General features: G+C 45.3%; 1 protein-coding gene across 1 annotated transcript in view; it reads left to right on the top strand.

Annotated features, from left to right (window-relative positions):
* pdhx (pyruvate dehydrogenase complex component X) overlaps positions 1-25,863 on the top strand; it is a 125,922-nt gene that overhangs the window by 13,650 nt on the left and 86,409 nt on the right. Inside the window, exon 2 of the mRNA XM_060914999.1 lies at positions 25,589-25,672. Within this exon, the coding sequence (XP_060770982.1) occupies positions 25,589-25,672 (84 nt within the window). The remainder of the gene's footprint in view (positions 1-25,588; positions 25,673-25,863) is intronic.

The following is a 25,863-nucleotide window of genomic DNA, read 5'->3' as shown; positions in this document are numbered from 1 at the left end:
TTGAAAGTGAGACATTTTGAAATTTCATGCCAAATATTGGCTCATTTGAAATTTCATGACAGCAACACATCTCAAAGTTGGGACAGGGGCAATAAGAGGCTGGAAAAGTTAAAGGTACAAAAAAGGAACAGCTGGAGGACCAAATTGCAACTCATTAGGTCAATTGGCAATAGGTCATTAGCATGACTGGGTATAAAAAGAGCATCTTGGAGTGGCAGCAGCTCTCAGAAATAAAGATGGGAAGAGGATCACCAATCCCCCTAATTCTGCGCCGACAAATAGTGGAGCAATATCAGAAAGGAGTTTGACAGTGTAAAATTGCAAAGAGTTTGAACATATCATCATCTACAGTGCATAATATCATCAAAAGATTCAGAGAATCTGGAAGAATCTCTGTGCGTAAGGGTCAAGGCCGGAAAACCATACTGGGTGCCCGTGATCTTCGGGTCCTTAGACGGCACTGCATCACATACAGGCATGCTTCTGTATTGGAACTCACAAAATGGGCTCAGGAATATTTCCAGAGAACATTATCTGTGAACACAATTCACCGTGCCATCCGCCGTTGCCAGCTAAAACTCTATAGTTCAAAGAAGAAACCATATCTACACATGATCCAGAAGCGCAGACGTCTTCTCTGGGCCAAGGCTCATTTAAAATGGACTGTGGCAAAGTGGAAAACTGTTCTGTGTTCAGACGAATCAAAATTTGAAGTTCTTTATGGAAATCAGGGACGCCGTGTCATTCGGACTAAAGAGGAGAAGGACGACCCAAGTTGTCATCAGCACTCAGTTCAGAAGCCTGCATCTCTGATGGTATGGGGTTGCATTAGTGCGTGTGGCATGGGCAGCTTACACATCTGGAAAGACGCCATCAATGCTGAAAGGTATATCCAGGTTCTAGAGCAACATATGCTCCCATCCAGACGACGTCTCTTTCAGGGAAGACCTTGCATTTTCCAACATGACAATGCCAAACCACATACTGCATCAATTACAGCATCATGGCTGCGTAGAAGAAGGGTCCGGGTACTGAACTGGCCAGCCTGCAGTCCAGATCTTTCACCCATAGAAAACATTTGGCGCATCATAAAACGGAAGATACGACAAAAAAGACCTAAGACAGTTGAGCAACTAGAATCCTACATTAGACAAGAATGGGTTAACATTCCTATCCCTAAACTTGAGCAACTTGTCTCCTCAGTCCCCAGACGTTTACAGACTGTTGTAAAGAGAAAAGGGGATGTCTCACAGTGGTAAACATGGCCTTGTCCCAACTTTTTTGAGATGTGTTGTTGTCATGAAATTTAAAATCACCTAATTTTTCTCTTTAAATGATACATTTTCTCAGTTTAAACATTTGATATGTCATCTATGTTCTATTCTGAATAAAATATGGAATTTTGAAACTTCCACATCATTGCATTCCATTTTTATTTACAATTTGTACTTTGTCCCAACTTTTTTGGAATCGGGGTTGTGTGTGTGTGTGTATGTATGTATGTGTGTGTGTGTATGTGTGTATGTGTATATATATATATATATATATATATATATATATATATATATATATATATATATATATAAAAATAATATAATTTTTTTTTTTTTACACACACATGATTGTGTCCTTTAGAACACAAGCTGAGCTGGCTCTTTGAGGGAAAAAATGTGTCTCAGAAAACTGCGATCAAAAATATGAGGGAGAGAGAAAGCATAAGGTAATGTGGAAGAGAAGAGTGGAGAGACTCATGTGAGCAACATGTTTGTGTGATCAGAAATATGTTGAAGAAAAAGTGCAGAGGAGCTGGAAGGCGCACGGACCTTAGATGCTGTAGATGGAGACATTTGAATTTGTGCTGGTCTCGGAAAGAACATCATCAAGGTCAAAAACATCACACACCTATTCTGCAATCCCAGCTGTCCCTTTTACAGAGACATCAATTCTGGCTCCGTGACTACCAATCGCTCCCGGCTCAGAGGCGGAACAACACAGACCGACACAGTTCCACATTCAGGTGTTTTATGGAGGATACGAGGCAGAATAAAGGTGTAAGAATTCCATCTTGAGCAGGCTATGTAGAAGGGCTCTTCGTTTTTCCTAGTTGTAATTGTGTTGTTTAGACAGCAATAACATATAGTGGGAATTCACATGACTTCACCGTAAGCAGAAGTAACACCACTCTAATGCCCTGAAAACAAACACACACAAAAGATCTAAAATGGGAAAGAGCTGTTGTGCAATTTACTGTACAAGTAAATTTAACAAGAAATCAGAACTCTTTTTATAGACTACTGAAACCTGAAGAAAACAGAGGTAGATGTTCAGAAAAGCTTATTCAGAAAAGGCCTATTTGTTATTAACTTTTACATTTTTTTTTAATAAAAGGAATAGTTAATAGGCTATTATATTTTACTCCAACTTTTATAAATGTGGGTAAATAATTGTTGGTTATTAAGAAAATGAAGCAGAAGAGTGTGTCTCCATCCATTTTAACAAATGGAATATTTTTGTTGATAATATATGTTGCATTTTTTTTGGTAATAAAATTTTTCATTGGCCTTTTTTTTTTTTTTTTTTTTCAAAAAATATCATGGGGGGAAAACCAAATCATGAATGTAATATCATGAATCAAATTGTGAACTGGGTGACTTGTTACATGCCTAGTCTGTGTTAATGCACTAAACTAGCTAACTAACTCACTATTCATTAACCATCACGTTTCAGGTAGAACCCAAAACATAGGACTGGGCATCACACTGGAACTTCCTCTTACCTGGTAGGCTAGCTAATAACTTCTCATTTTTCCACCCCTGAAATGTGATTTTCCTATAGACCACTTTTGTTGCTTCGAAGGTATTTTAAAGCGAGACAGCCTTTCGAGTTCATAAAATCGGTGAAATCTAGTTCCCTCTGAAATTTGGTCATTGTGAGAAATGTTTATTTCTGCAATATCGCGAAAAAAAAACCCCAGCCATTCTGTGGCTGGGAAGTTATTTAATTTGAGGGGATTCCCTAGCAAATAATATCCATGAAATTGCTCGCTTTGCGCAGTCAGACAGAGGAAGTCAGGTGTGTGCATGTGCAGGTTTACCACCTCCTTTTTCTTTTGAGTTTTACAGCAGCTGGCATCCAATGTTGTATTACTGCCATCTACAGGTTTACCTTGACCGTGCACTGACAGTTACATCATTCTGTTGGTAAACAAACAGCTAATCACACTGGGGTGTTCCGATATTTCTTAGTTTGGTCCTGCGTTTCCTTTCCTTTGTAACATAACGTCTTTTCTTTTTGCTTTCTGTTGCTGTAGTCGGTCTTTCACATTTCATTTGCGTCCTCGATTTTCATCTCATCTCATTATCTCTAGTCGCTTTATCCTTCTACAGGGTCGCAGGCAAGCTGGAGCCTATCCCAGCTGACTACGGGCGAAAGGCGGGGTACACCCTGGACAAGTCGCCAGGTCATCACAGGGCTGACACATAGACACAGACAACCATTCACACTCACATTCACACCTACGGTCAATTTAGAGTCACCAGTTAACCTAACCTGCATGTCTTTGGACTGTGGGGGAAACCGGAGCACCCGGAGGAAACCCACGCGGACACGGGGAGAACATGCAAACTCCACACAGAAAGGCCCTCGCCGGCCCCGGGGCTCGAACCCAGGACCTTCTTGCTGTGAGGCGACAGCGCTAACCACTACACCACTGTGCTGCCCCTGTTTCAAATTTGTATCTCGCAATGCCTTGCGTGAACGGGGAAAGTCCACCACGTGATGAATGATGTAGTATCTTGAATTGGGTCATGATGAAGCAGGACAAAATAAGAGAATTTGGGGCCATGTGGCCTTAAATTCATTAATTGTTCTATTTAAAAAAAAAAAAAACTAATAAAATTGGAAGTCTGAGTCGAATTCAGTAGCTTTCAGTCCACTAAACAAAAATAATTGTGTGTCAGGGAAAATTTCTTTTTATGACCTACACTTAAAATCTGAAACGCAGTCTACCTTTACTACTGTAGTCGAGTAAAAAGTTGAAACCAGGTTTATAAATGTTCCCCCTTTTTTGTTTAACATGCACTTAAAAAAAAAAAAGGCTGGCCTTTAATAATTTTGTATTTATATCAGACAGTAAGTAAATCACACAGCAAAACCTAAATCTTAAAAATGTGCTTGTTGGAAAGACTTTTTTTAAGTAATTTTGTGTAGTTTTCTGAGAGAACAGAACACATTTAATTCAAGTGGCTTTACTGACACATTTCACCTTATTGATTAGAACAAATTTTACAATAGAAACATGCTATGTACTTTTTTCTCTTTCATAAAATGTTTGTTTATACATTTTGGTGAACTTAAATAACCATGGTGTGAGCTGAACATTCTGATCAGGCCGAAAATAAAATTCATAAATAATCACGGTGTCCTTGTGCTTGGGTGTGTCGAGGAAGAGCACACTGTATGTGGCACAAATCATTTGAACACCACCTTTTCAGATTATTTTTGTATCCCACCTTTTTAAAGGAGATATGCAGAACCTTTATTTTTAAATACTTTTCTGAGTGGATAGTATCTCCATCCTTGACTCTCTCTTGTATGCTGCATAAATGGGAATTGTGTAATATATTTTTATTTTATTTTTTTTTTTTTGAGAGTTAAAATCGATTGCAAAGTTGGCATTCGAGCTGCCCCGCAGAGCCAGCCAGCCCTGAGTGCGTGACGTCACAGCAGGAACCGGTTTTAAGGCCGAGGCCTTTGACGGCTATGGACCAAAGTCGTATAAATAAAAATTTATAGTGAAAGTAAGAAATACTGTTACCGATTTGCTCAACTAAGACTGATTTGACTTCATGGATTGTGGGTTGACTCTCATTAAAACAGGATAGGCGTTATAACTTATGCAACATACATGTACATGCATGCATTTTCACTGATAAAACATAAAAGGCTAATTAAATAATCAGATGAACTGAGACAATCACATTCTGAAGCAAATTAAATAATCTTATACGGGTAACTTAAATACACAATACAAGTTACATGTATTAATCTAAATGCAGGTAAACAACGAGTGTTGCTGTGGGTTTTGTTTTGTTTTGTTTTTTTAATCCAAATGAGAGTCGCATCTTACCCGTTTGTGTTCTCATTTCTTGAAAGCTGATCTTGTGGCTGATTGTTTTGAAACAATCTGACTTTCAGTTGTTCGTTCAGTTCTCCGTTCATTTGCTTCTTCCACATAAGGGCGAGATATTGCTGCTGAGGCAATTATATCCAGCGGAGAAATCAGACGGCTGGTCCACTCATTCTCCATTTTCTCCATACTGAGTACTCTGCCATTACTGCTCAGCTCAGGCAATTACTAAAACCCGGGACGGGACGTCACCGGTTTCAGCAACAACCGCGGGAAGGTCACTGCCTGAACAATAACATGTCACGTCCCCTTCCATCTCGGGTTTTAGCAACAACCCTCGGCTCACACTCTGGGAGAACTGGTGCAACTGAATTTACTTTCCTTTTCTTGTAGTTTTCTTTTAATTATTGGGACTGCACCCTCTTTCAATAGGGGCTTATAGCCAACGCTCCTCAACAGATCAGAGGTCTCGTACGAGTCTTCAGTAAAATGTGCAGAGGAGAGACCACTTTGTAGGCACCCAGTGTGCCCATGAACTTCTCGCAAAAAGCGTCCAAATCTTTGCAGTTTGAACATTCTTGGGCCATGAATGCAACGTAATTGCATTCACCTTCTGTCATGTTCCTGCACCTGCCAGCAACACATCTACATTGCATGGTGATAAATTGGCTCAAAATGGAAGCTTGAAGCTGCAGTCAGCTCTGTGTTTTAGTATAGCGGAAATGGCGATGAGACCGATAGCTTTCCTGCAGTGACGTCATAGATGTCAAGGTCATTCACTCAGACCGCAACCTATATGAATCACTTTAATCATAAAAATTGCTATATTAGATTTATTGTTAATGCTTAAAACTATTCCTATGCCATTCTTGAGGTCTCAAGGCATTTTTAACAAAAAGTGAGGCCATGGTTCTGCACATCTCCTTTAATGATAAAGGCCATATTAGTTTGCCCACTAGATGGCAGCAGTAGCCTTGCATTCAGTGCTACTTGGACTGCCGACCATCAGCATGCTGAACTGTAGTGTTTTAATAGCTGCTTGGAAATTGCTTTCTTCTTCGTCGCTGTCATCATTTGAGGTGGTCTTAAATGTATCAACTGTAATTACTATGTATCGTGTAACATGTGGTGTCTTCTAGTGTCCATTCTCCCCCTTAAAACTAAACAAACTGGTTAATAAAGATAATAGCCCAGTCATCCTGACATCTATTCCCTGTGTTACGAAATGTACAAGACATCTCAAACTCATGTTTTGTCTCAGCATTTCATTACAATGAGCCATTTTAAAGAAGGGAAAGAAGAAAAGTGCATGTCTAGACTTATAAGTTGTGGCAGACGTGTTGTGTAAGTCAGGTGTGCGTGTGTTCTGGGGAGTTTGACAGTAAATATGAAGGAATATGAAACGCAAGGTGCCTGGGGGGTTTAATGTGAAATGGAACAGCACATCTAGAAACTTCAACTACCAATACTACTACAATTTAATGTACTCCTCAGTAGATCTAGTGTACATTCAGTGTTGCCTCTGTACAAAAGCTGGTTAGCATTGCTGTTTGATTTGAGTAATCATAAAAAGTGTGTCGCTGTTACATCAATAAGGCAGTGTTTTATAATATTCAGTTTATGCTGGTTTAACTGCTGCTAAAAGTGTTATTTTACAAACATGGTGGAATCCACAGTCATGAAAATGATTGTGGTTATACATGATGATGTGTACCTTGAGCTGACTTTTGCTATGCTTTATAAAGCTTATAATAGCAGCATTGTTTAGGCTTGTGCAATATGACAGTTTCTTCATCTCTGCAAGGTATTGCATGGTCATAATATCCAGTGACTTTTACTCCACTTATGATGTACACTATCTGCTAACACTACAGTGCGCTAGCATGTTATCACTCAAACGCTGCGAAAGAGCACTCTTCTTGTTCTCAATAAAACAGGATATAAATTGACATTAATCAGGAATGATTTGCACAGGTGATTTAAAACTCTGATGTGAAGCAACACCTCCTGGAAGCCCTGCCCTTTCTCTTAATTACCACTGAAACATTTCAGCTAAGAATGGTCATAAAAATAGCACTTTCATTTTTCATCTGAGAGAGGATGAGTTTTTATACTTAAAAAGGTGAAATAAACAAGTGTTGAATGTAACACTTTATAAATGACGTTAATAGTAATGATGATAAATCCTGCACATCCCAACACTTTGGGCAGCAGAAGATGAGCATCCATATTTGATATCAGTTATGTGAATCGGCAAGCGGTTCCTGACTGAACAACTGAGGTTCTAACACCCTCCTGTGCTCTCCTTAAACCTGAAATGGTGCACATCCTCTTTTTCTGGTTCTCAGTGATGGACAAGTACAACACTCATTTTTAAAATGGTAAATCATGGGGGCGTCGTGGCTCAGGTGGCTAGGGCGCCGTGCCATGGGTCCGGGGACCCGGGTTCGATTCCGGCCCGGGGTCGTTTCCCGATCCCTCTCCGTCTCTCTCTCCTGCTCATTTCCTGTCCTGTCTCTGCACTGTCCTATCCAATGGGGGTGAAAAGGGCCCAAAAAAAATCTTTAAAAAAAAAAGGTAAATCATGAGTCTGATTAAAGGTCAAGGTCTTTTTTTTTTTTAATTTGTCATTTCAACCATATATAGTTGATGCAGTACACAGTTAAAATGAAGCAGTATTTCTCCAGGACCATGGTGCTACATTAAACATCACAGGACTACAAATCTACATCTAACAACAAAGTGCAACGAGTGCAAGCTGCAGACAATAAATGGCATAAAGTGCAGACACAAACAACATAAGGTGCAGAGTTGAGTGTGCATATTGAGGTAGTATATGAAAAAGGAATAAATAAATGTAAACCTTCTGTGTGAGAGACCCTGTAAGGCAATAGTGCATTATTGTTCACTGTGCAAAGATTGCAGTGTGAGTGGTGTGTTCAACAGTCCGTGAAATTCTGTTCAGTACCTCAGAGTTGGAGTCTGATGGCGTGAGGAATTGAGGTAGTATATGAGAAAGGGAATAAATAAATGTAAACCGTGTATGTGTTTGTGAGACATTGTAAGCAATAGTGCATTATTGCGCTATACATGTCCAGTATTCTAGCTAGTTTATATTACCAGGGTGCCACACCCTCCAGAATGTGTGCCCTGCCCTCAAATACCAGCTTCACACCCAAATATATATGTACCCTACTCGTAATTTTCCAGAACTTTCCAAGCACCCGGCATATGTGTTCTGCCAAAGAAAGAAAGTGTGCCCTAACAGGTGTTGTTGACCTTGCAATGAAAGTAATGCATGTTGACCAATCACAACATACTATTAGCGCGGGGTCATAGATGTTCTCTCGACCATTTTGCCTTGTTACAAAGAGTCCGTGCAGCAAGGTACGTTTGAAAAGTAGCAATGCCTACAAATGCGCAAAAGAAAAAAGAATTGGTAAAAGCAGCAAGGGGCTCACAGAACTTCGCATCTCTGTTTGCCAAAACGTAAATAGATCTAGAATTTGAGGACTAAACAAATCACATCAACAGTTAGGACCAATAGAGCTAGACTCGAAAGGCATGGTGGTGTAATGGTTCACACTGTCACCTCACAGCAAGAAGGTTCTGGGTTCGAGCCCAGCATCTGACAAGGGCCTTTCTGTGTGGAGTTTGCATGTCCTCCCCGTGTCTGCGTGGGTTTCCTCCAGGTGCTCCGGTTTCCCCCACAGTCCAAAAATATGTGGTTAGGTTAACATGGGGCAGCCATGGCTGAAGTGCCCTTGAGCAAGGGCACCTAACTCACAACTGCTCTCCAGGTACTGTAGCATAGCTGACCACTGCTCTGTGTGTGTATGCTCATTGCTCATGTGTGTGTGTGTGTGTGTGTGTTCACTGCTTCAGATGGGTTAAATGCAGCGGTTAAATTTCACTGTGCGCTTAAGTCTGTGCTTGAGTGTACATGTGACGAATAAAGGCTTCTTGGCTTCTCTATAGAAAATCTAGCCATTAACATTTAACGTGTTGGACTAGATCTAATCTAACGTTAATATCTGGGACTAATATTAATGACCAATTAACGCTATTAGTATTAACTAACATTAGACTGTCGTGTTAATGGGCGATAGACGGATGTGAGTGCTGAAAGTTGATTGAAAAGCATGCTGGCAAACAGTTCCAAAACGTGTGATTTGAAGGCAGAGTCCAAAAAAAAAAAAACAGGCATGCAAGGTACAGACTGGATAATATCATAGATTAGGCAATGTGTGGTCAGGAAAACAGAAAAGCCAGAGTAGCAAACCAGCAGTCGAGGCTTGGTAATGTCCGACACAAGGTACAGAGTGTATAATTGTCTGTGTGCTGAGAGAGTTCTATGCACGTGCTGTGGTTGCGCTCTGATCAGGAACAGGTGTAGTCATTGGTTCTTGCAGCGCATGCTGCTTGCTCAGAGCAAAAATGCGTGTGGGTGTGAGTGACGGTTTGAGGTGTGCCAAACGCGAGCGTACGAGGACATGATATTATGACACATTGTATTAAACTGGTTAACTAAAGAAGTTTCCGATTTGCTTACTTTATATTACAAAAGTCATCAACCTTGTGTAGTTGCCCAGTATGGCTAATTTTGCATGATAGATTCTTTGTAGTGATGCACACAAAATAGCCCTAGATGCACAAAAAAAATTGCCTGTGATAATCATTGATGCTGTGCCCTCTTGGAAAGCTAGCTGGAACACTGATGCTAAATGTACAGCATCTTCTTCCTTTTTAAATATAGCATATACAGTCCATACTTCCTGAAATATCAAGCAAAAAGCTCATCATTAAGAGACTTTGAAGGTCAGTAGATTTAATAAGAGAGAATGGACAGTTGGCCATGCTGTTGCTGGAAAATAATCCATGTTGGAGATTGTGTTGGGTTGTCACCACCCCGAAGTGGATTATTTTCCTTTAACAGCACAGCATGGGCTGTGATATTCCTCTTATACCACAGCAGTTTGCCCATGATCAGAGACTCAGATTGTTGGTGCGCCCGCGTCTAAGACGCACTATTTTGAATAATGAACGCATTGTCGAGAGGGGCAGGGGCCAATATGGACGCGAGCATTTTATACCCTATTTGGAACATTTCGTGGCGTATTACAGACCCTCCAGGATTTCGCGATGTTGCGATTTGCAACTTCAATGCAAATTCAACCAATCCCTGCGAATTCAGGGCGGTGTTGTATATAATTGCAATCACCGCAACTTTCCCGCAAATTTGACCAATCGTTGGCGTCGTCTTGAGGTGACGTCGACAAACTACCCTCCGCCTTACTTCCAGTGTTGCCAGATTGGGCGGTTTCCCGCCCAGTTGGGGAGTTTCAAGTGCATTTTGGCGGGTTTTGAAAATATTTTGGGCTGGAAAATGTCAGCAGTATCTGGCAACACTGCTTACTTCCGTGTATACGTTCAAGAGAAGCAGCATGTGCGAGTCAGTGTTTATGTAGGCTTAAATTCTGTTACTGAAAGTGTGTTATGTTTACAGTGAAGGACTGTGTGCACTTTATTTTTTACTTAATACAAGAAATTAATGGATGCCAACATTTTTGCCGAAATGGTATTTTATTTTCCATTGTTTAGGCAGCTTCAGCATCATACTGTGAGATTCTGTTCAAATTTGTTTTTTTTTCTTCTATGAAGCCTGAGCCATTTATTTTATTAGTTTATAATTATTGTTTAATTTAGTCTTCAGGAGAGACTGCCTGCACACAGTACTAGTATTAATAGTTTTTTTTTTTTTCTTGCATGAAAGCTGAGGCATTTATATTATATTTTAAGGTAACTTCAAGTTGTACTGTGAGGTTCTATGCACTTTAACTTTTGAACCAACAGGTGCATTTGGATAAGTAAAGCCTATTTTTCTGCATTTTTGTAGTCCTGGTAATCTCTTATATTGGTAAAGTTGTTTATAGACCCTTTTCACTCACGTGACCTTCGTAAGCGCGACTGCCATTTTGGACATGAAGAAATAATGGTTTATGGCACAGACCCTTTCGGTTCTCGCTCATCTAGCTGCTACAATGACTGCTTAGACTGCAACAATAATACCTAACACACATTTAAGTATCCGTCGTAAAGATGTGAAACTCGTCGAGTGACGAGTGTGTTCATTGATAAGCTAACACAATCTAAAAGTAGACATACCATCACACTGCCCTGGCGCTGTGTACAGTTTACCTTCTATGGGTTGTGCACTCAGTATTTGCCATGACTTTCTCCAACCTAGTGTTCGAACTATGCCGATATTTTCGGGGGGTCCCTTTTTTTCCCTTGGGGGGGGTGCGCTTGCGCTTGTCTCAGAGCGCGGATCTCCAAACACATGAGAAGCCTGTCTTACGCACATATCACGTGGACTCCACACCTCCCACACGCATCGCATCTGAAGGCATAACTCATCAGGGGAAATCGTGTCCGCATTGGCATGTTCAAAAAACAACCTCGCGTCAACAATGATACCACACGCAAGAAAAAAAAAAAGTCAGGCTACTCAACACATCTGATCCACAGCAGCACCAAAGCATCACTGGAAATCATGTCAACAACCAATCTTCCATTTCAACACGCGTCAACAAACAAATGGCACCACAAACATGAACGAATCGGTCAGGCTACTGATTCCAAACCCACAGCAGACGAATAATTAAATGCATCTTACCTTAAAGCAGAATCGACCACAAAGGAAGTCTGTTGCCACACTTCCTTTCTACGAGTTTGTCTCCCCAACCTGGCAGCAGCAGTCGTTGTCATATCGGTTTATTTTATCTTTGATGTAAACACAACACTTCGGATATGCAAATGCTTCCCGTTACACAAGATTGCTATGTCAATAAACATCATTTTGCCAATATTTTAGAGACCATCCATCTTCTCCGTCGGTCAGCATCTGTCGGGATCCGATAAAATGATAAATCTTGCCTTGTGTGTTGATGGTTACTACATCCAGGTGCACAACAATATAATGGCATGATGGAAGTCTTGCTGAAAGTAAAAACTTTCTTTGATGGCTATATTCCTTTCGATGCTTCACCGTCGTTCCTCGTTGTTGGCTGTGGTAGACTACTGGTAGTACATGTCCAAAATGGCGGCCGCGTTTGTCGTGATGTCACGTGAAAAGGGTCCATAGGACCATTTCTCAGTGTCTTTTTTGTTTTTTTTTAATCAATAGTTTTTCAGTAATAACTTAATATTTAACATATCACTCAATTTTAATCACAAAAAGAGAAAATCGCAACAATTTCACCACAACTTTCAGCGCAATTTTTTGGAAAACCCCTGCAACATCAGACATTTTAGCCCGCAACAATCACAAAAAAGGCCCGCGAAATCCTGGGGGGACTGATATTACTTGACTTCATGGTTTCAATATCGAAAATCTTGCACAAATATAGGGCTGCACGATTATGGAAAAAATGATAATCACGATTATCTTGATCAAAATTGTAATCACGATTATTAATCACGATTATTCTTGATGTTAGGGAAATCACTTAAATTTTATTTCACTATATTCAAACAAACAATCTGAACAGCTTTCAGTGCAGAATGAAATTTAAAAGAGAAATTCTGATTTCCAAATGACAAATAAATGAAATTTATCCAAGAAATTACCAAAGGATGAAGGAACTGAAAACTCAATTGCAACAATTACATAGCATTATACTGAGGCCTACAAGTTTTTAGCTAGAAAGACCAGCCTATCAACATGCTCTGGCTTTAAACATGAGCGAAGGCAGGTCACAACATTGCCTCCAGTGCCAAATAGTCTGTTGTTCCGACATAGTTAGCTTTTCTCTCTCACCTCAATCTGCTACCTGCTATCACCCCTTGAAGAAGATACCGCTGCACTGAAGCTCTGCGCACTTGGCCAGTGTTGCCAGATGCTGCTGACGTTTTCCAGCCCAAAATAGGTTCAAAACCCGCCAAAATGCACTTAAAACTGCCCAATCTGGCAACACTGCACTTGGCTTGCTTGCTTATTTAGGCGGAGTAATGAAACCTTACATGTGTCGGTTCGCCCCCTAATGGTTTGGCGGAGTAATGGTCAAAAAGTGCTTGATCAGATATGCAGCAGAGCTCGCATTTTAAATGGAAATAAATCGCGATTTTCATTTAATTTAATCCTGGCAGCCAAAATCGCGATTTTCGATTAAATTCGATTAATTGTGCAGCCCTACACAAATATGCAACTTCCAACATCATTATCTGGATATTCAACAGATTTCTGCATCGGATGAATTTGTTTTGACCGCCACCATATTGAATATATGTCAGACCCATTCGTGTATTTACGCCGCCCCGTTTGTAGCGTCCCAAGCGAGTAAAACCTGATCCAAGTCTTTCGCTAGGTGGCGTCTTACGGTCTCGTCTCGTCTCGTCTTCTTCCGCTTTATCCGGGACCGGGTCGCGGAGGCAGCAGTCTAAGCAGGGAAGCCCAAACTTCCCTTTCCCCAGACACCTCGGCCAGCTCCTCGGGAAGAACACCGAGGCGTTCCCAGGCCAGCCGAGAGACATAGTCCCTCCAGCGTGTCCTGGGTCTTCCCCGGGGCCTCCTCCCGGGGGGACATGCCTGGAACACCTCCCCAGGGAGGCGTCCAGGAGGCATCCGAAAAAGATGCCCGAGCCACCTCAGCTGATTCCTCTCGATGTGGAGCAGCAGCGGCTCTACTCCGAGCTCCTCCCGAGTGACTGTGCTTCTCACCCTATCTCTAAGGGAGCGCCCAGCCACCCTGCGAAGGAAACTCATTTCGGCCGCTTGTATCCGCGATCTTGTCCTTTCGGTCATTACCCAAAGCTCATGACCATAGGTCAAGATCCCAAGATACTTAAACTCCTCCACTTGAGGCAGAACTTCTCCACCAACCTGGAGAGGGCAAGCCACCCTTTTCCGGTCGAGAACCATGGCCTCGGACTTGGAGGTGCTGATTCTCATCCCAGCCGCTTCACACTCGACTGCAAACCGCCCCAGTGCATGCTGAAGGTCCTGGTTTGAAGAAGCCAACAGGACAACATCATCCGCAAAAAGCAGAGATGAAATCCTGTGGTTCCCAAACAGGATTCCTTCTGGCCCCTGGCTGCGCCTAGAAATTCTGTCCATAAAAATTATGAACAGAACCGGTGACAAAGGGCAGCCCTGCCGGAGTCCAACATGCACTGGGAACAGGTCTGACTTACTGCCGGCAATGCGAACCAGACTCCTGCTCCGTTCGTACAGGGACCGGACAGCCCTTAGCAAAGAGCCCCGAACCCCATACTCCCGAAGCACCCCCCACAGAATACTACAGGGGACACGGTCGAATGCCTTCTCCAGATCCACAAAGCACATGTGGACTGGTTGGGCAAACTCCCATGAACCCTCGAGCACCCTATGAAGGGTATAGAGCTGGTCCAGTGTTCCGCGACCAGGACGAAAACCGCATTGTTCCTCCTGGATCCGAGGTTCGACTATTGGTCGAATTCTCCTCTCCAGTACCCTGGAGTAAACCTTCCCTGGGAGGCTGAGAAGTGTGATTCCCCTATAATTGGGGCACACTCTCCGGTCCCCTTTCTTAAAAAGAGGGACCACCACCCCAGTCTGCCACTCCAGAGGCACTGTCCCTGACCGCCACGCGATGTTGCAGAGGCGTGTCAACCAAGACAGCCCCACAACATCCAGAGACTTGAGATACTCAGGGCGGATCTCATCCACCCCCGGTGCCTTGCCACCGAGGAGCTTGCAAACCACCTCAGTGACTTCGGCTTGGGTAATGGACGAGTCCACCTCTGAGTCATCAGCCTCAGTCTCCTCAGTGGAAGACATGACGGTGGGATTGAGGAGATCCTCAAAGTATTCCTTCCACCGCCCGACAATGTCCCCAGTCGAGGTCAACAGCTCCCCACCCGCACTGTAAACAGTGTTGGCAGAGTACTGCTTCCCCCTCCTGAGGCGCCGGACAGTTTGCCAGAATTTCTTCGAGGCCGACCGATAGTCCTTCTCCATGGCCTCCCCGAACTCCTCCCAGTTCCGAGTTTTTGCCTCCGCAACTGCCCGAGCTGCAGCACGCCTGGCCTGCCGATACCCGTCAGCTGCCTCGGGAGTCCTGGAGGTTAACATGGCCCGATAGGACTCCTTCTTCAGCTTGACGGCATCCCTTACTTCTGGTGTCCACCACCGGGTTCGGGGATTGCCGCCACGACAGGCACCGGAGACCTTGCGGCCACAGCTCTGAACAGCTGCGTCCACAATGGAGGTAGAGAACATGGTCCACTCAGACTCAATGTCCCCCGCCTCCCTCGGAAGCTGGGAAAAGCTCTCCCGGAGGTGGGAGTTAAAGACCTCCCCAACAGAGTGCTCGGCCAGACGTTCCCAGCAGACCCTCACCATACGTTTGGGCCTGCCAGGTCTGTCCAGCTTCCTCCTCCGCCAGCGGATCCAACTCACCACCAGGTGGTGATCAGTTGACAGTTCAGCCCCTCTCTTCACCCGAGTGTCCAAGACATAGGGCCGGAGATCAGATGAAACGACTACAAAGTCTATCATTGACCTCCGACCTAAGGTGTCCTGGTGCCACGTGCACTTATGGACACCCCTATGCTCGAACATGGTGTTCGTTATGGACAAACCATGACTAGCACAGAAGTCCAATAACAAAACACCACTCGGGTTCAGATCGGGGAGGCCGTTCCTCCCAACCACGCCCCTCCAGGTGTCACTGTCATCTCCCACGTGAGCATTGAAGTCCCCCAGTAACACAATGGAGTCCCCAGTCTGAGCACTCCTCAGTACCTCTCCCAGGGACTCCAAGAAGGCCGGATACTCTATACTGCTATTTGGGCCATAGGCACAAACAACAGCAAGAGCCCTCTCCCCAATCCGAAGGCGCAGCGAGGCGACCCTCTCGTTCACTGGGGTAAACTCCAACACATGGCGGCTGAGCTGGGGAGCTATAAGCAAGCCCACACCAGCCCGCCGCCGCTCACCACGGGCGACTCCAGAGAAGTGGAGAGTCCAGCCCCTCTCGAGGAGTGTGGTTGTGGTCTTACGGTCTATGTACGAATATTCGAAAGAGACAAGAAAACATGGATAAGAAAAAAAGAAAAATACATCTATTTTGTCGTTCTTCGGCAGAGAGTACATTCACCTGAAAAAACTGATACCCCTGATACCCAAGGTAATTAGTCATACTAGATTTACAACAACAACTACTGCAACGGCTACCACTACCACTGGTGACTACTGCCACTACCACTGGTGACTACTACTACCACTGCCACTACCACTGGTGACTACTACTACTACCACTGCCACTACCACTGGTGACTACTACTACTGCCACTACTACTACCACTACCACTGGTGACTACTACTACTACTACCACTACCACTGGTTACTGCCACTACCACTGGTGACTACTGCCACTACCACTGGTGACTACCACTGCCACTACCACTGGTGACTACTACTACTACTACTACTATAGACCTACACCAAACTGAAAACAAGTTAATAAAATAAATTATAATTGACAAGGAGGAGATAATATAGATGTGATATATATATTTATTAGTGGCCTGTGGTTGAATTCTAAAATATTGCCACTGATTAAACAATATCTCAATATATTTGGTTGAAGCATTGTGTAAATGTTCCCTACGTGTGGGTGGAGCACAGAGGGCGGCAGGACAGAGATCGGGGTAAATAACGGCTTTATTGCCAACTTTTCAGTCTAACAATACTTTTAACACACACAGAGACACACACGCACTAGCGTCTCGTTCAGGGATCAGCCCTCCTCTGCTCTCAGGTGTAGTGATTCTGCCACTTGCCTTCCCTGACTCTGCCCTCCTGTCACAGACCGGCACTTGACCACGCCCCCGCTGCCACATACCCCCACCGCCCGACTCAGGCCGGGCGGCCGCCATCTGCGCCCCCGGCCTGTGGACCACCTTGAAATTAAAGGGTTGGAGTGCCAGATACCAACGGGTGATCCGCGCGTTGGCATCTTTCATGCGGTGGAGCCACTGGAGGGGCGCATGGTCCGAACAGAGGGTGAAAGGGCGCCCCAGCAGGTAATAACGGAGGGCAAGGACCGCCCACTTGATCACCAGACACTCCTTTTCAATGGTGCTGTAGCACCCCTCACGCACTGACAGCTTCCTACTGATATAGAGGACGGGGCGGTCCTCCCCCTCCACCTCCTGGGACAAAACTGCCCGCAGCCCTCTGTCCGATGCATCAGTCTGTAACACAAAGGGGAGAGAAAAGTCAGGGGAGTGTAAAAGTGGCCCCCCACACAGTGCAGCCTTTACCTCTGAGAAAGCCCGCTGGCATTGCTCCGTCCACTGGACCGGATCTGGTGCCCCCTTTTTAGTGAGATCAGTCAGCGGGCTGGTGACGTCCGAATAATTAGGTATAAACCTACGGTAATAGCCGGCCAGCCCCAGGAACTGTCTCACCCCCTTTTTGGTCTTGGGCCTCGGGCAGGCCGCAATCGCTGCCGTCTTATTAATTTGGGGACGCACCTGCCCGTTGCCCAAGTGGAAGCCCAGATACCGTACTTCCACCCGCCCAATCGCACACTTCTTTGGGTTGGCTGTGAGCCCCGCTCGCCTCAGCGACCTAAGGACGGCCCTCAGATGTTCCAGGTGCCTCGGCCAGTCATTACTATAAATGATTTATATCATCTAGATACGCGGCCGCATAAGTGGCGTGGGGGCGGAGGACTCTATCCATCAGCCGCTGAAACGTCGCGGGTGCCCCAAACAGCCCAAACGGAAGTGTGACGAATTGGTGTAAACCAAACGGTGTGGAAAAGGCTGTTTTTTCTCGGGATAGCGGAGTCAAGGGGATCTGCCAATATCCCTTCGTCAAATCCAGTGTCGAATAAAAGCGAGCCGTGCCGAGTTGATCGAGCAACTCCTCAATACGAGGCATTGGGTACACGTCAAATTTAGACACCGCGTTGACTTTTCTATAGTCCACACAGAACCGGACCGACCCGTCGGCCTTGGGTACCAAGACCACCGGGCTGCTCCAATCACTGTGGGACTCCTCGACGATGCCCATTTCAAGCATAGTCTCAAGTTCTTCCCGAACCACCTTTTTTTTTTTTTTTGTGTTCGGGTAGCCTATAAGGGCGGGTACGCACTACCACCCCCGGGGGCGTCTCTATGTGGTGCTCTATGAGGTTAGTGTGGCCGGGCAGGGGCGAGAACACATCCGAAAACTCGGCCTGCAACTGGGCGACCTCCGTGAGTTGGGTCGGGGAGAGGTGGTCTCCACAGGGGACCGGAGAGGTACATGATGCCAATGTCCCTTTTTGAACCTCCGGCCCCAGCTCCGCCTTCTCCGGAACCACCGACACCAACGCCACAGGGGCCTCCTCGTTCCAGAGTTTAAGCAGATTGAGGTGGTAAATCTGTAGTGCCCCACCCCTGTCCGTTCGCCTCACCTCATAGTCGACGTCCCCGACTCGCCGTGTGATCTCAAAGGGTCCTTGCCACTTGGCGATCAATTTGGAGTTCGACGTGGGCAACAGTACAAGTACCTTATCTCCCGGTGTGAACTCTCTAAGGCGCGTACCCTTGTTGTACAGGTGGGCTTGCCGTTCCTGGGCCTGTCGCAAATTCTCCTGAGTTAGGTGGGCGAGCGTGTGGAGTTTTGCGCGCTGGTCCATAACGTACTGAATTTCGTTCTTGCTTTGTGAAGGTCCTTCCTCCCAATTTTCCCGCAGCACATCTAGGATGCCGTGCGGCTTACGCCCATATAATAATTCGAACGGGGAGAACCCCGTGGAGGCTTGGGGGACCTCTCGCACTGAGAACAACAAGAGTTCGAGCCACTTATCCCAATTACATGCGTCCTCACTTACGAGTTTTTTAATAATATTTTTGAGGGTGCGGTTGAACCGTTCCACTAAACCGTCCGTTTGTGGGTGATGCACACTGGTGCGGATCGGCTTAATCCCCAATAACCCATACAGTTCGCGCAGTGTTCGTGACAAACGTAGTGCCTTGATCAGTCAGAATCTCTTTCGGGATTCCAACTCGGGAGATGACGCGGAAGAGCGCCTCTGCAATACTGCGTGCTGAGATATTGCACAGAGGCACTGTTTCCGGGTATCGCGTTGCATAGTCCACCAGAACTAATATAAAGTGGTACCCTCGTGCTGACCGATCTAATGGCCTGACGAGATCCATCCCAATTCTCTCAAATGGGGTCTCAATTAATGGAAGAGGGCGCAAAGGCGCTTTTGGAATGGCCGCTGGATTTACTCACTGGCATTCGCGGCATGCCGTACACCACCTACGGACATCACCGCGAATCCCCGGCCAATAGAATCGGGCCGTTATTCAGGCTAGTGTTTTATCCTGCCCCAAGTGTCCAGCCATGGGATTAAAGTGAGCCGCCTGGAATACCAATTCCCGGCGGCTCTTCGGAATTAAAAGCTGCGTGACTCGCTCTTTAGTTTGAGTGTCCTGCGTCACTCGGTATAAGCTATCCTTCATAATCGCGAAGTAGGGGAAGGACGGGGTGGCGTTCGGCTGGAGCGTTTGACCATCGATTACTCTCACTTGGTCATACGCATGCCGCAGAGTCTCGTCTCGCGACTGCTCTAATGGGAAATCCGCGAGGGATCCCCAATAGAGAGAGGAGGAGCCGGCGGCTCCTCACCCTGACGCAGAGATGACGTAGACGGCTCTGTGACAGCTGCTCCTGCCAAAGCGACACTGGGACCTCCCCCTGTCAAATGGCAGGACCCACTCTTTACTAGGCATGTCATTAAACCCCGAAATCCTGGCCAATCAGTCCCCAAAATTAAAGATTGGGTAAGGCGAGGATTAACCACCGCCTTCACTATAAATTTTTCCCCTCTGAAAATAATGTGGACCGACACCAAAGGGTAGCGGTAAACATCCCCGTGCACACACAACACCTTCACCCCTTGTGCTCCCCCCAATGCCTCGTTTTGAACCAGGCTTTGGCGAATTGAGGTCTGATTACAACCAGAATCCACCAATGCCTGATACAGTATGTAGCCCCTTGGATACTCACCGGTATGCGATACGCTCCGGCCCGATCGAGGGTGGCCTCTGGCACGTCGGGGATCCGAACCACTGCGCCCACTTCCATTGCCGTGCACTGCTGTTGAAGATGGCCCGGCTCCCCGCAGCGCCAGCAAACCGGCCCAGGCTTTCCCTCTGCACCGGTGTTCTGGGGCTCACTCACCTGAGGTGGGGGAGAGACAGACACAGAAGGGAGAAACGGGAGGGCACCGCGGGTGCGGCGGGCCGGCTGGGGTGGCACCGGCCCCCGTCTCCGCGGTGGGGGAATGGGGTGAGGACGGGACACAGGAGGGGGAGAGAGAGAGAAGAGGAGAGAAGAGAAGACACCGTCTGCTGTCCTGCCGCCGGAACAGCCACCAAATGATCCTCCGCCAGCTCGACTGCCTGATCCAGCAACACCGGGCGGTGGCACTGGACCCACTCTGCGGTTCCTGCTGGTAAGCGGGCGATGAATTGTTCCAGCACCACCTGGTCGATGATTCCCTCGGCGTCGCGGTCATTGGCCCTCAGCCACCGCCAGCAGGCGTCCCAGAGCTGCTGGCCGAACGCGAACGGCCGGCCGACTTCCTCCAATGGCAGAGTGCGGAAGTGCTGGCGCTGTTGCTCCGGCGTGCGCCCCACGCGCTGGAGGACGGCCCGGCGGAGGTCTGCGTAGGCCAGCCGGCGGTAGGCGGGGAGCTGTAGCACGGCCAGCTGTGCCTCTCCCGTTAGGAGGGGGAGGAGGCGCGCCGCGCGCTGGTCCATCGGCCACCCCGAGGCTTCTGCGACCTGTTCAAACAGCGCGATGAACGCCTCGTGGTCGTCCTGTGGGCCCATCTTGGTGACGGTGAGGGGGGACGGGCCCGCGGCCGGAGCACTGGTGGACCCCGCCGACGTGAGGAGGTGCCGGAACGCCTCGCGGTCTTCCTGCTGGGCCAGCACCAGGGCTTCGAAGCGCCGCTCTTGTTCCTTCCGGAGCGTGACGAGTGCCTGCTGCTGGCTTTGCTGGGCTGTGGCGAGGGCGTGGACCAGTTCGGCGAACGGGGAGGATTCCATGGGGCTGCTTGGTTGGTGCTCCACTCTGGATCCTGGGTTTCAGCACCACTGTAAATGTTCCCTATGTGTGGGTGGAGCACAGAGGACGGCAGGACAGAGATCGGGGTAAATAATGGCTTTATTGCCAACTTTTCAGTCTAACAATACTTTTAACACACACAGACACACACGCACTAGCGTCTCGTTCAGGGATCAGCCCTCCTCTGCTCTCAGCTCTCCCTCTTAAATCGGGTGTGGTCACTGGGAAGACACACAAACACAGGTTAATTGCTCTCAGGTGTAGTGATTCTGCCACTTACCCTCCCTGACTCCGCCCTCCTGTGACAGACCGGCGCTTGACCACGCCCCCGCTGCCACACATTGATTTTTGTCATCTACATTGCTTTTATGGCTTCTAATACCAAAAAAAACAGAATTGAGAAGAAAAAAACAGCCCCTGGGCTGCCCCAGCTGTTCATTGGGCTCGCTTCGCTCACTAGGTTCGCTTCAACTGAAGGATAATCACTGGGCCCCCCATTGTAGAAATGGGCCCCTGTTTTTTCCCAGGAGGGGCCCTGTGGGCCCCTTGACCTGCAAAACAGTCTGAGTCTCTGCGTGATGATTAATGTTCTGGACATTGTCCCGACAAGTTAATTCCTGTAATCACTTGCGTTATCGTGGCTGTAAACATTGCTCACAGCTTGTCGTATTACCAAGAAGTCAGAATGCGAACAGTTTTATGTCCTCAAGATTTTTCTATGATAGAAAATGTACTTATCTGCTGCAAAGCGCTGAGACTGGAAGTTCCTTCCATAAACGAACATCTCCTTGCAGAAATCTTCACCATATCAACAATTGTATGTTTTTCTTTGTTAAATAACCTTAATTTTTGTTATGGGTTGTTGCAAATAGCTGTGGGTTAACTTTATTTATTTGGTGGTTAAGATTTTTTGTGAATATTTATGGATTAACACTTGTTATGGATTGCTGTAAATTATTATTGGCCAAAAAGCTAATCATGATGCACAGTGTTCTTGGTGTTAATGACCTCCTCCTTATAGACAGTGAGTGAGCATCTGTCCATCCATCCAGCACCTGCCATTAATTACACACGTCCTCACCACCTCTTGAGCTCAGCAGCGGTGTGTTTGTTCTCAAAATTTGTTTGTAGATTACAGCAGCTGTGTGTCACTGCTGCTCATGTAGGATTTTGAGGGTCGCTATCACCCACTCATACATATGACCGTGGTCTGCTTTTCTTTGTTTTGGTGTGTGTGTGTGCATATGCTGCCTTCTTTCTTCCTCCCTCCCTCCCTCTGGCCTGCAGCATGACACCGCTGTGCTCTGATTCCCTTATTGTGTGTGGAATTGATGCACATTTCATTACCTGTGATCTTGGACATGTTCCTTCATGCTGTTATTGTGATCTTGACAAACATCAATCAGCAGGAACATATTCACTAATCAAGATTATCTGTAAGATTGTTAAAGGAACAGTCCACCATACTTCCATAATGAAATATGCTCTTATCTGAATTGAGACGAGCTGCTCCGTACCTGTCCGAGCTTTGCGCGACCTCCCAGTCAGTCAGACGCAGTCAGACGCGCTGTCACTCCTGTTAGCAATGTAGCTAGGCTCAGTATGGCCAACGGTATTTTTTGGGGCTGTAGTTAGATGCGACCAAACTCTTCCGCGTTTTTCCTGTTTACATAGGTTTATATGACCAGTGATATGAAACAAGTTCAGTTACACAAATTGAAACGTAGCGATTTTCTATGCTATGGAAAGTCCGCACTATAATGACAGGCGTACTAACACCTTCTGCGCGCTTCGACAGCACATTGATATCTGAGCTCCGTATCAATGCGCTGCCGAAGCGCGCAGAAGGTGTTAGTACGCCTGTCATTATAGTGCGGACTTTCCATAGCATAGAAAATCGCTACGTTTCAATTTGTGTAACTGAACTTTTTTCATATCACTGGTCATATAAACCTATGTAAACAGGAAAAACGCGGAAGAGTTTGGTCGCATCTAACTACAGCCCCAAAAAATACCGTTGGCCATACTGAGCCTAGCTACATTGCTAACAGGAGTGACAGCGCGTCTGACTGCGTCTGACTGACTGGGAGGTTGCGCAAAGCTCGGAGAGGTATGGAGCAACTCGTCTCAATTCAGATAAGAGCATATTTCATTATGGAAATACGGTGGACTGTTCCTTTAAGCATTTTGCAATTTTCCCCTTGGTACTGATTTTGGAAAAAGTACAACCCCAAATCAGAAAAACTTGGAACAGTATTTAAAATGGAAATTAAAAACAAAAATGCAATTTCTACATTTCCTTTGATCTTGTATTTCATTGCAGACAGTATGAACTCAAGATATTTCATGTTTTGTCTAGTCAACTTCATTTCATTTGTTAATATACTTTCCCTCGTTTCAGGCCTGCAACACATTCTAAAACATTTGGGACTAGTAATGAGGTAAAACAATTAAATAATGACATCATTTGAAATGTGTGATGTCCATGTCAGCAGGTGATTGTCGTCATGATTTGGTATAAAATCAGTTTCCAAGAAAGACCTAGTCTTTGCGAAGCAAAGATAGATGGAGGATCTTCAGTTTGCCAACAAATGCATGAGAAAATTATTGAAATGTTTAAAAACTAGAAAAGCACTCGGAGAGCGCAGACCTCCGCCAAGAATCCTTTAAAAAAATCCGGGATCCAGAAGGTGATCCGGATCACCGCCAAAATTTAATGGATTGTTACTTGTGCCCAGTCACACCTCCTGGAAAAAATTTCAGAGCAATCCGTTCATAACTTTTTCCGTAATGTTGCTAACAAACAAACAAACCAACGCTACCGAAAACATAACCTCCTTGGCGGAGGTAACAATGTTCCTCAAAGAAAGATAGGAAGGAGTTTGGATATTTCACCTTCTATATTGCATAATGCAGGGTGTTTAAAAAAATTTGATATTATTTGAAATATAAATATCCCAGAAACTATGTAGTCTCGGCAAATTAAACTGATCAGGCTTAATGTTGAGCAATGTAAAGATTTATTCCTCAAAACTTGAATGAGAAATTCAAAAGGTATGCATATTCCATGAACGATTTGACAAACGTCCAATATGCCCACCGCCTGAGACATGGCACTCTTACACACACAAAACACCTTTTTCTTTTCCAGTGAATGGCATTTCTACACCTAAAAAGATAAAAACATTAAGCATAAAATTTTGACTTGTTTTTACACATGCTGTTAATTTGAGGTCAGTTGAATGAGAATTGGCAAAGTTATTAGATTGTGAAATGATATTAAAAAAAATTTAAACACCCTGTATAATTAAATGATTCAAGGAGTCTAGAGGAATTTTGGTGTGTAAAAGGCCTCAGCTGAACACCCATTGTCACAGAGTGACAGAGTTGCATCCACAAATGCCAGCTGAAACTTTACTGCGCTAAAAGGAAGCCTTGTGTTAACTGTGTCCAGAAGCACCATCAACTTCTCTGGGCTCAAAGGCATCTGGGATGGACCATGACACAGTGGAAGACTATTGTAGTCAGACGAATCAACATTGTAGGGCAGGGGCTTTCTTTCTTTATTTATTTATTTAAAGAAATGGATACCAGAACAAAGATGAAAACGACCATCAAAATTGTAACCAGCAACAAGTCCAAAAGACAGGGTCTGTCATGGTATGGGGTTGTGTCTGTGCCCTTGGCAAAGGTAACTTACACTCCTGTAATGGCAGCATTAGTGCAGAAAAGTGCGTTGAGATTTTGGGGCAATGTATGTTGCCTACAAAGCAATGCAAAACCACATTCTGCACACATTACAAAGGCATGGCTGTGGAAGAAGAGGGTGCCTGTCCCCTTTCCCGCCAATAGAGAACGTGTTGCAAATTTTGAAACAAAAAATGACAATGACGACCCCATACTGTTGCATACTTTAAGACCAGTTTGCAGAAAGAATGGGACAAGATATTACCTGAAATGCTTCATCACTTGGTGTCTTCAGTCTCGAAACATATTTTAAGTGTTATGAGAAGGACTGGCAATATTACAAAGTGGTAAATGCTTTACTGTCCCAACCTTTTTTTTTTTTTTTTAAAATGTGTTGTAAGAATCAGTTGAATAGTGTTTTTATTTTGGGGGGGAAAACAACAAAAAAAAACCCAATAAAATTCAGAAGGTAAAACATCAAATAATGTGCTGTTGTATTGTTTTGAGTACAATGTAGGTCAAAGATTTACAAATCACTGTTCAATTTCAACATACCGTCCCAACAGTTTCTGATTTGTGGCTGTGAAATATTAATTGAAATAATGCAAATGTTGTCACCCTCTCCTAATGGTGCACTTCTATGTCTGTCCTGTAGGGGTCGCCCCTCTCAAAGTGCAGATGCCTGCCCTCTCCCCCACCATGGAAGAGGGCAACATCGTGAAATGGCTGAAGAGCGAAGGTGAGTGGGAGCTGCTGGCTCTTGCATTCTCTTCCAATCACACATCGCATTCAGCTCAAGCTCATGGGAATTTGCATCATCATTTATTTAGAAATATGAGTAATACAGTATTTAAAAATGTTATCATAATCTTCATTCTGTGTCATTTACTCAGAGAAAACTAGCTTGTGGTCACTTAGTGGGTTAAATAG

The sequence above is a fragment of the Neoarius graeffei genome, chromosome 2 (genome assembly GCF_027579695.1).
Source record: "Neoarius graeffei isolate fNeoGra1 chromosome 2, fNeoGra1.pri, whole genome shotgun sequence".
Taxonomy (NCBI): Eukaryota; Metazoa; Chordata; class Actinopteri; order Siluriformes; family Ariidae; genus Neoarius; species Neoarius graeffei.
This window is presented reverse-complemented; position numbering and strand designations above follow the sequence as displayed.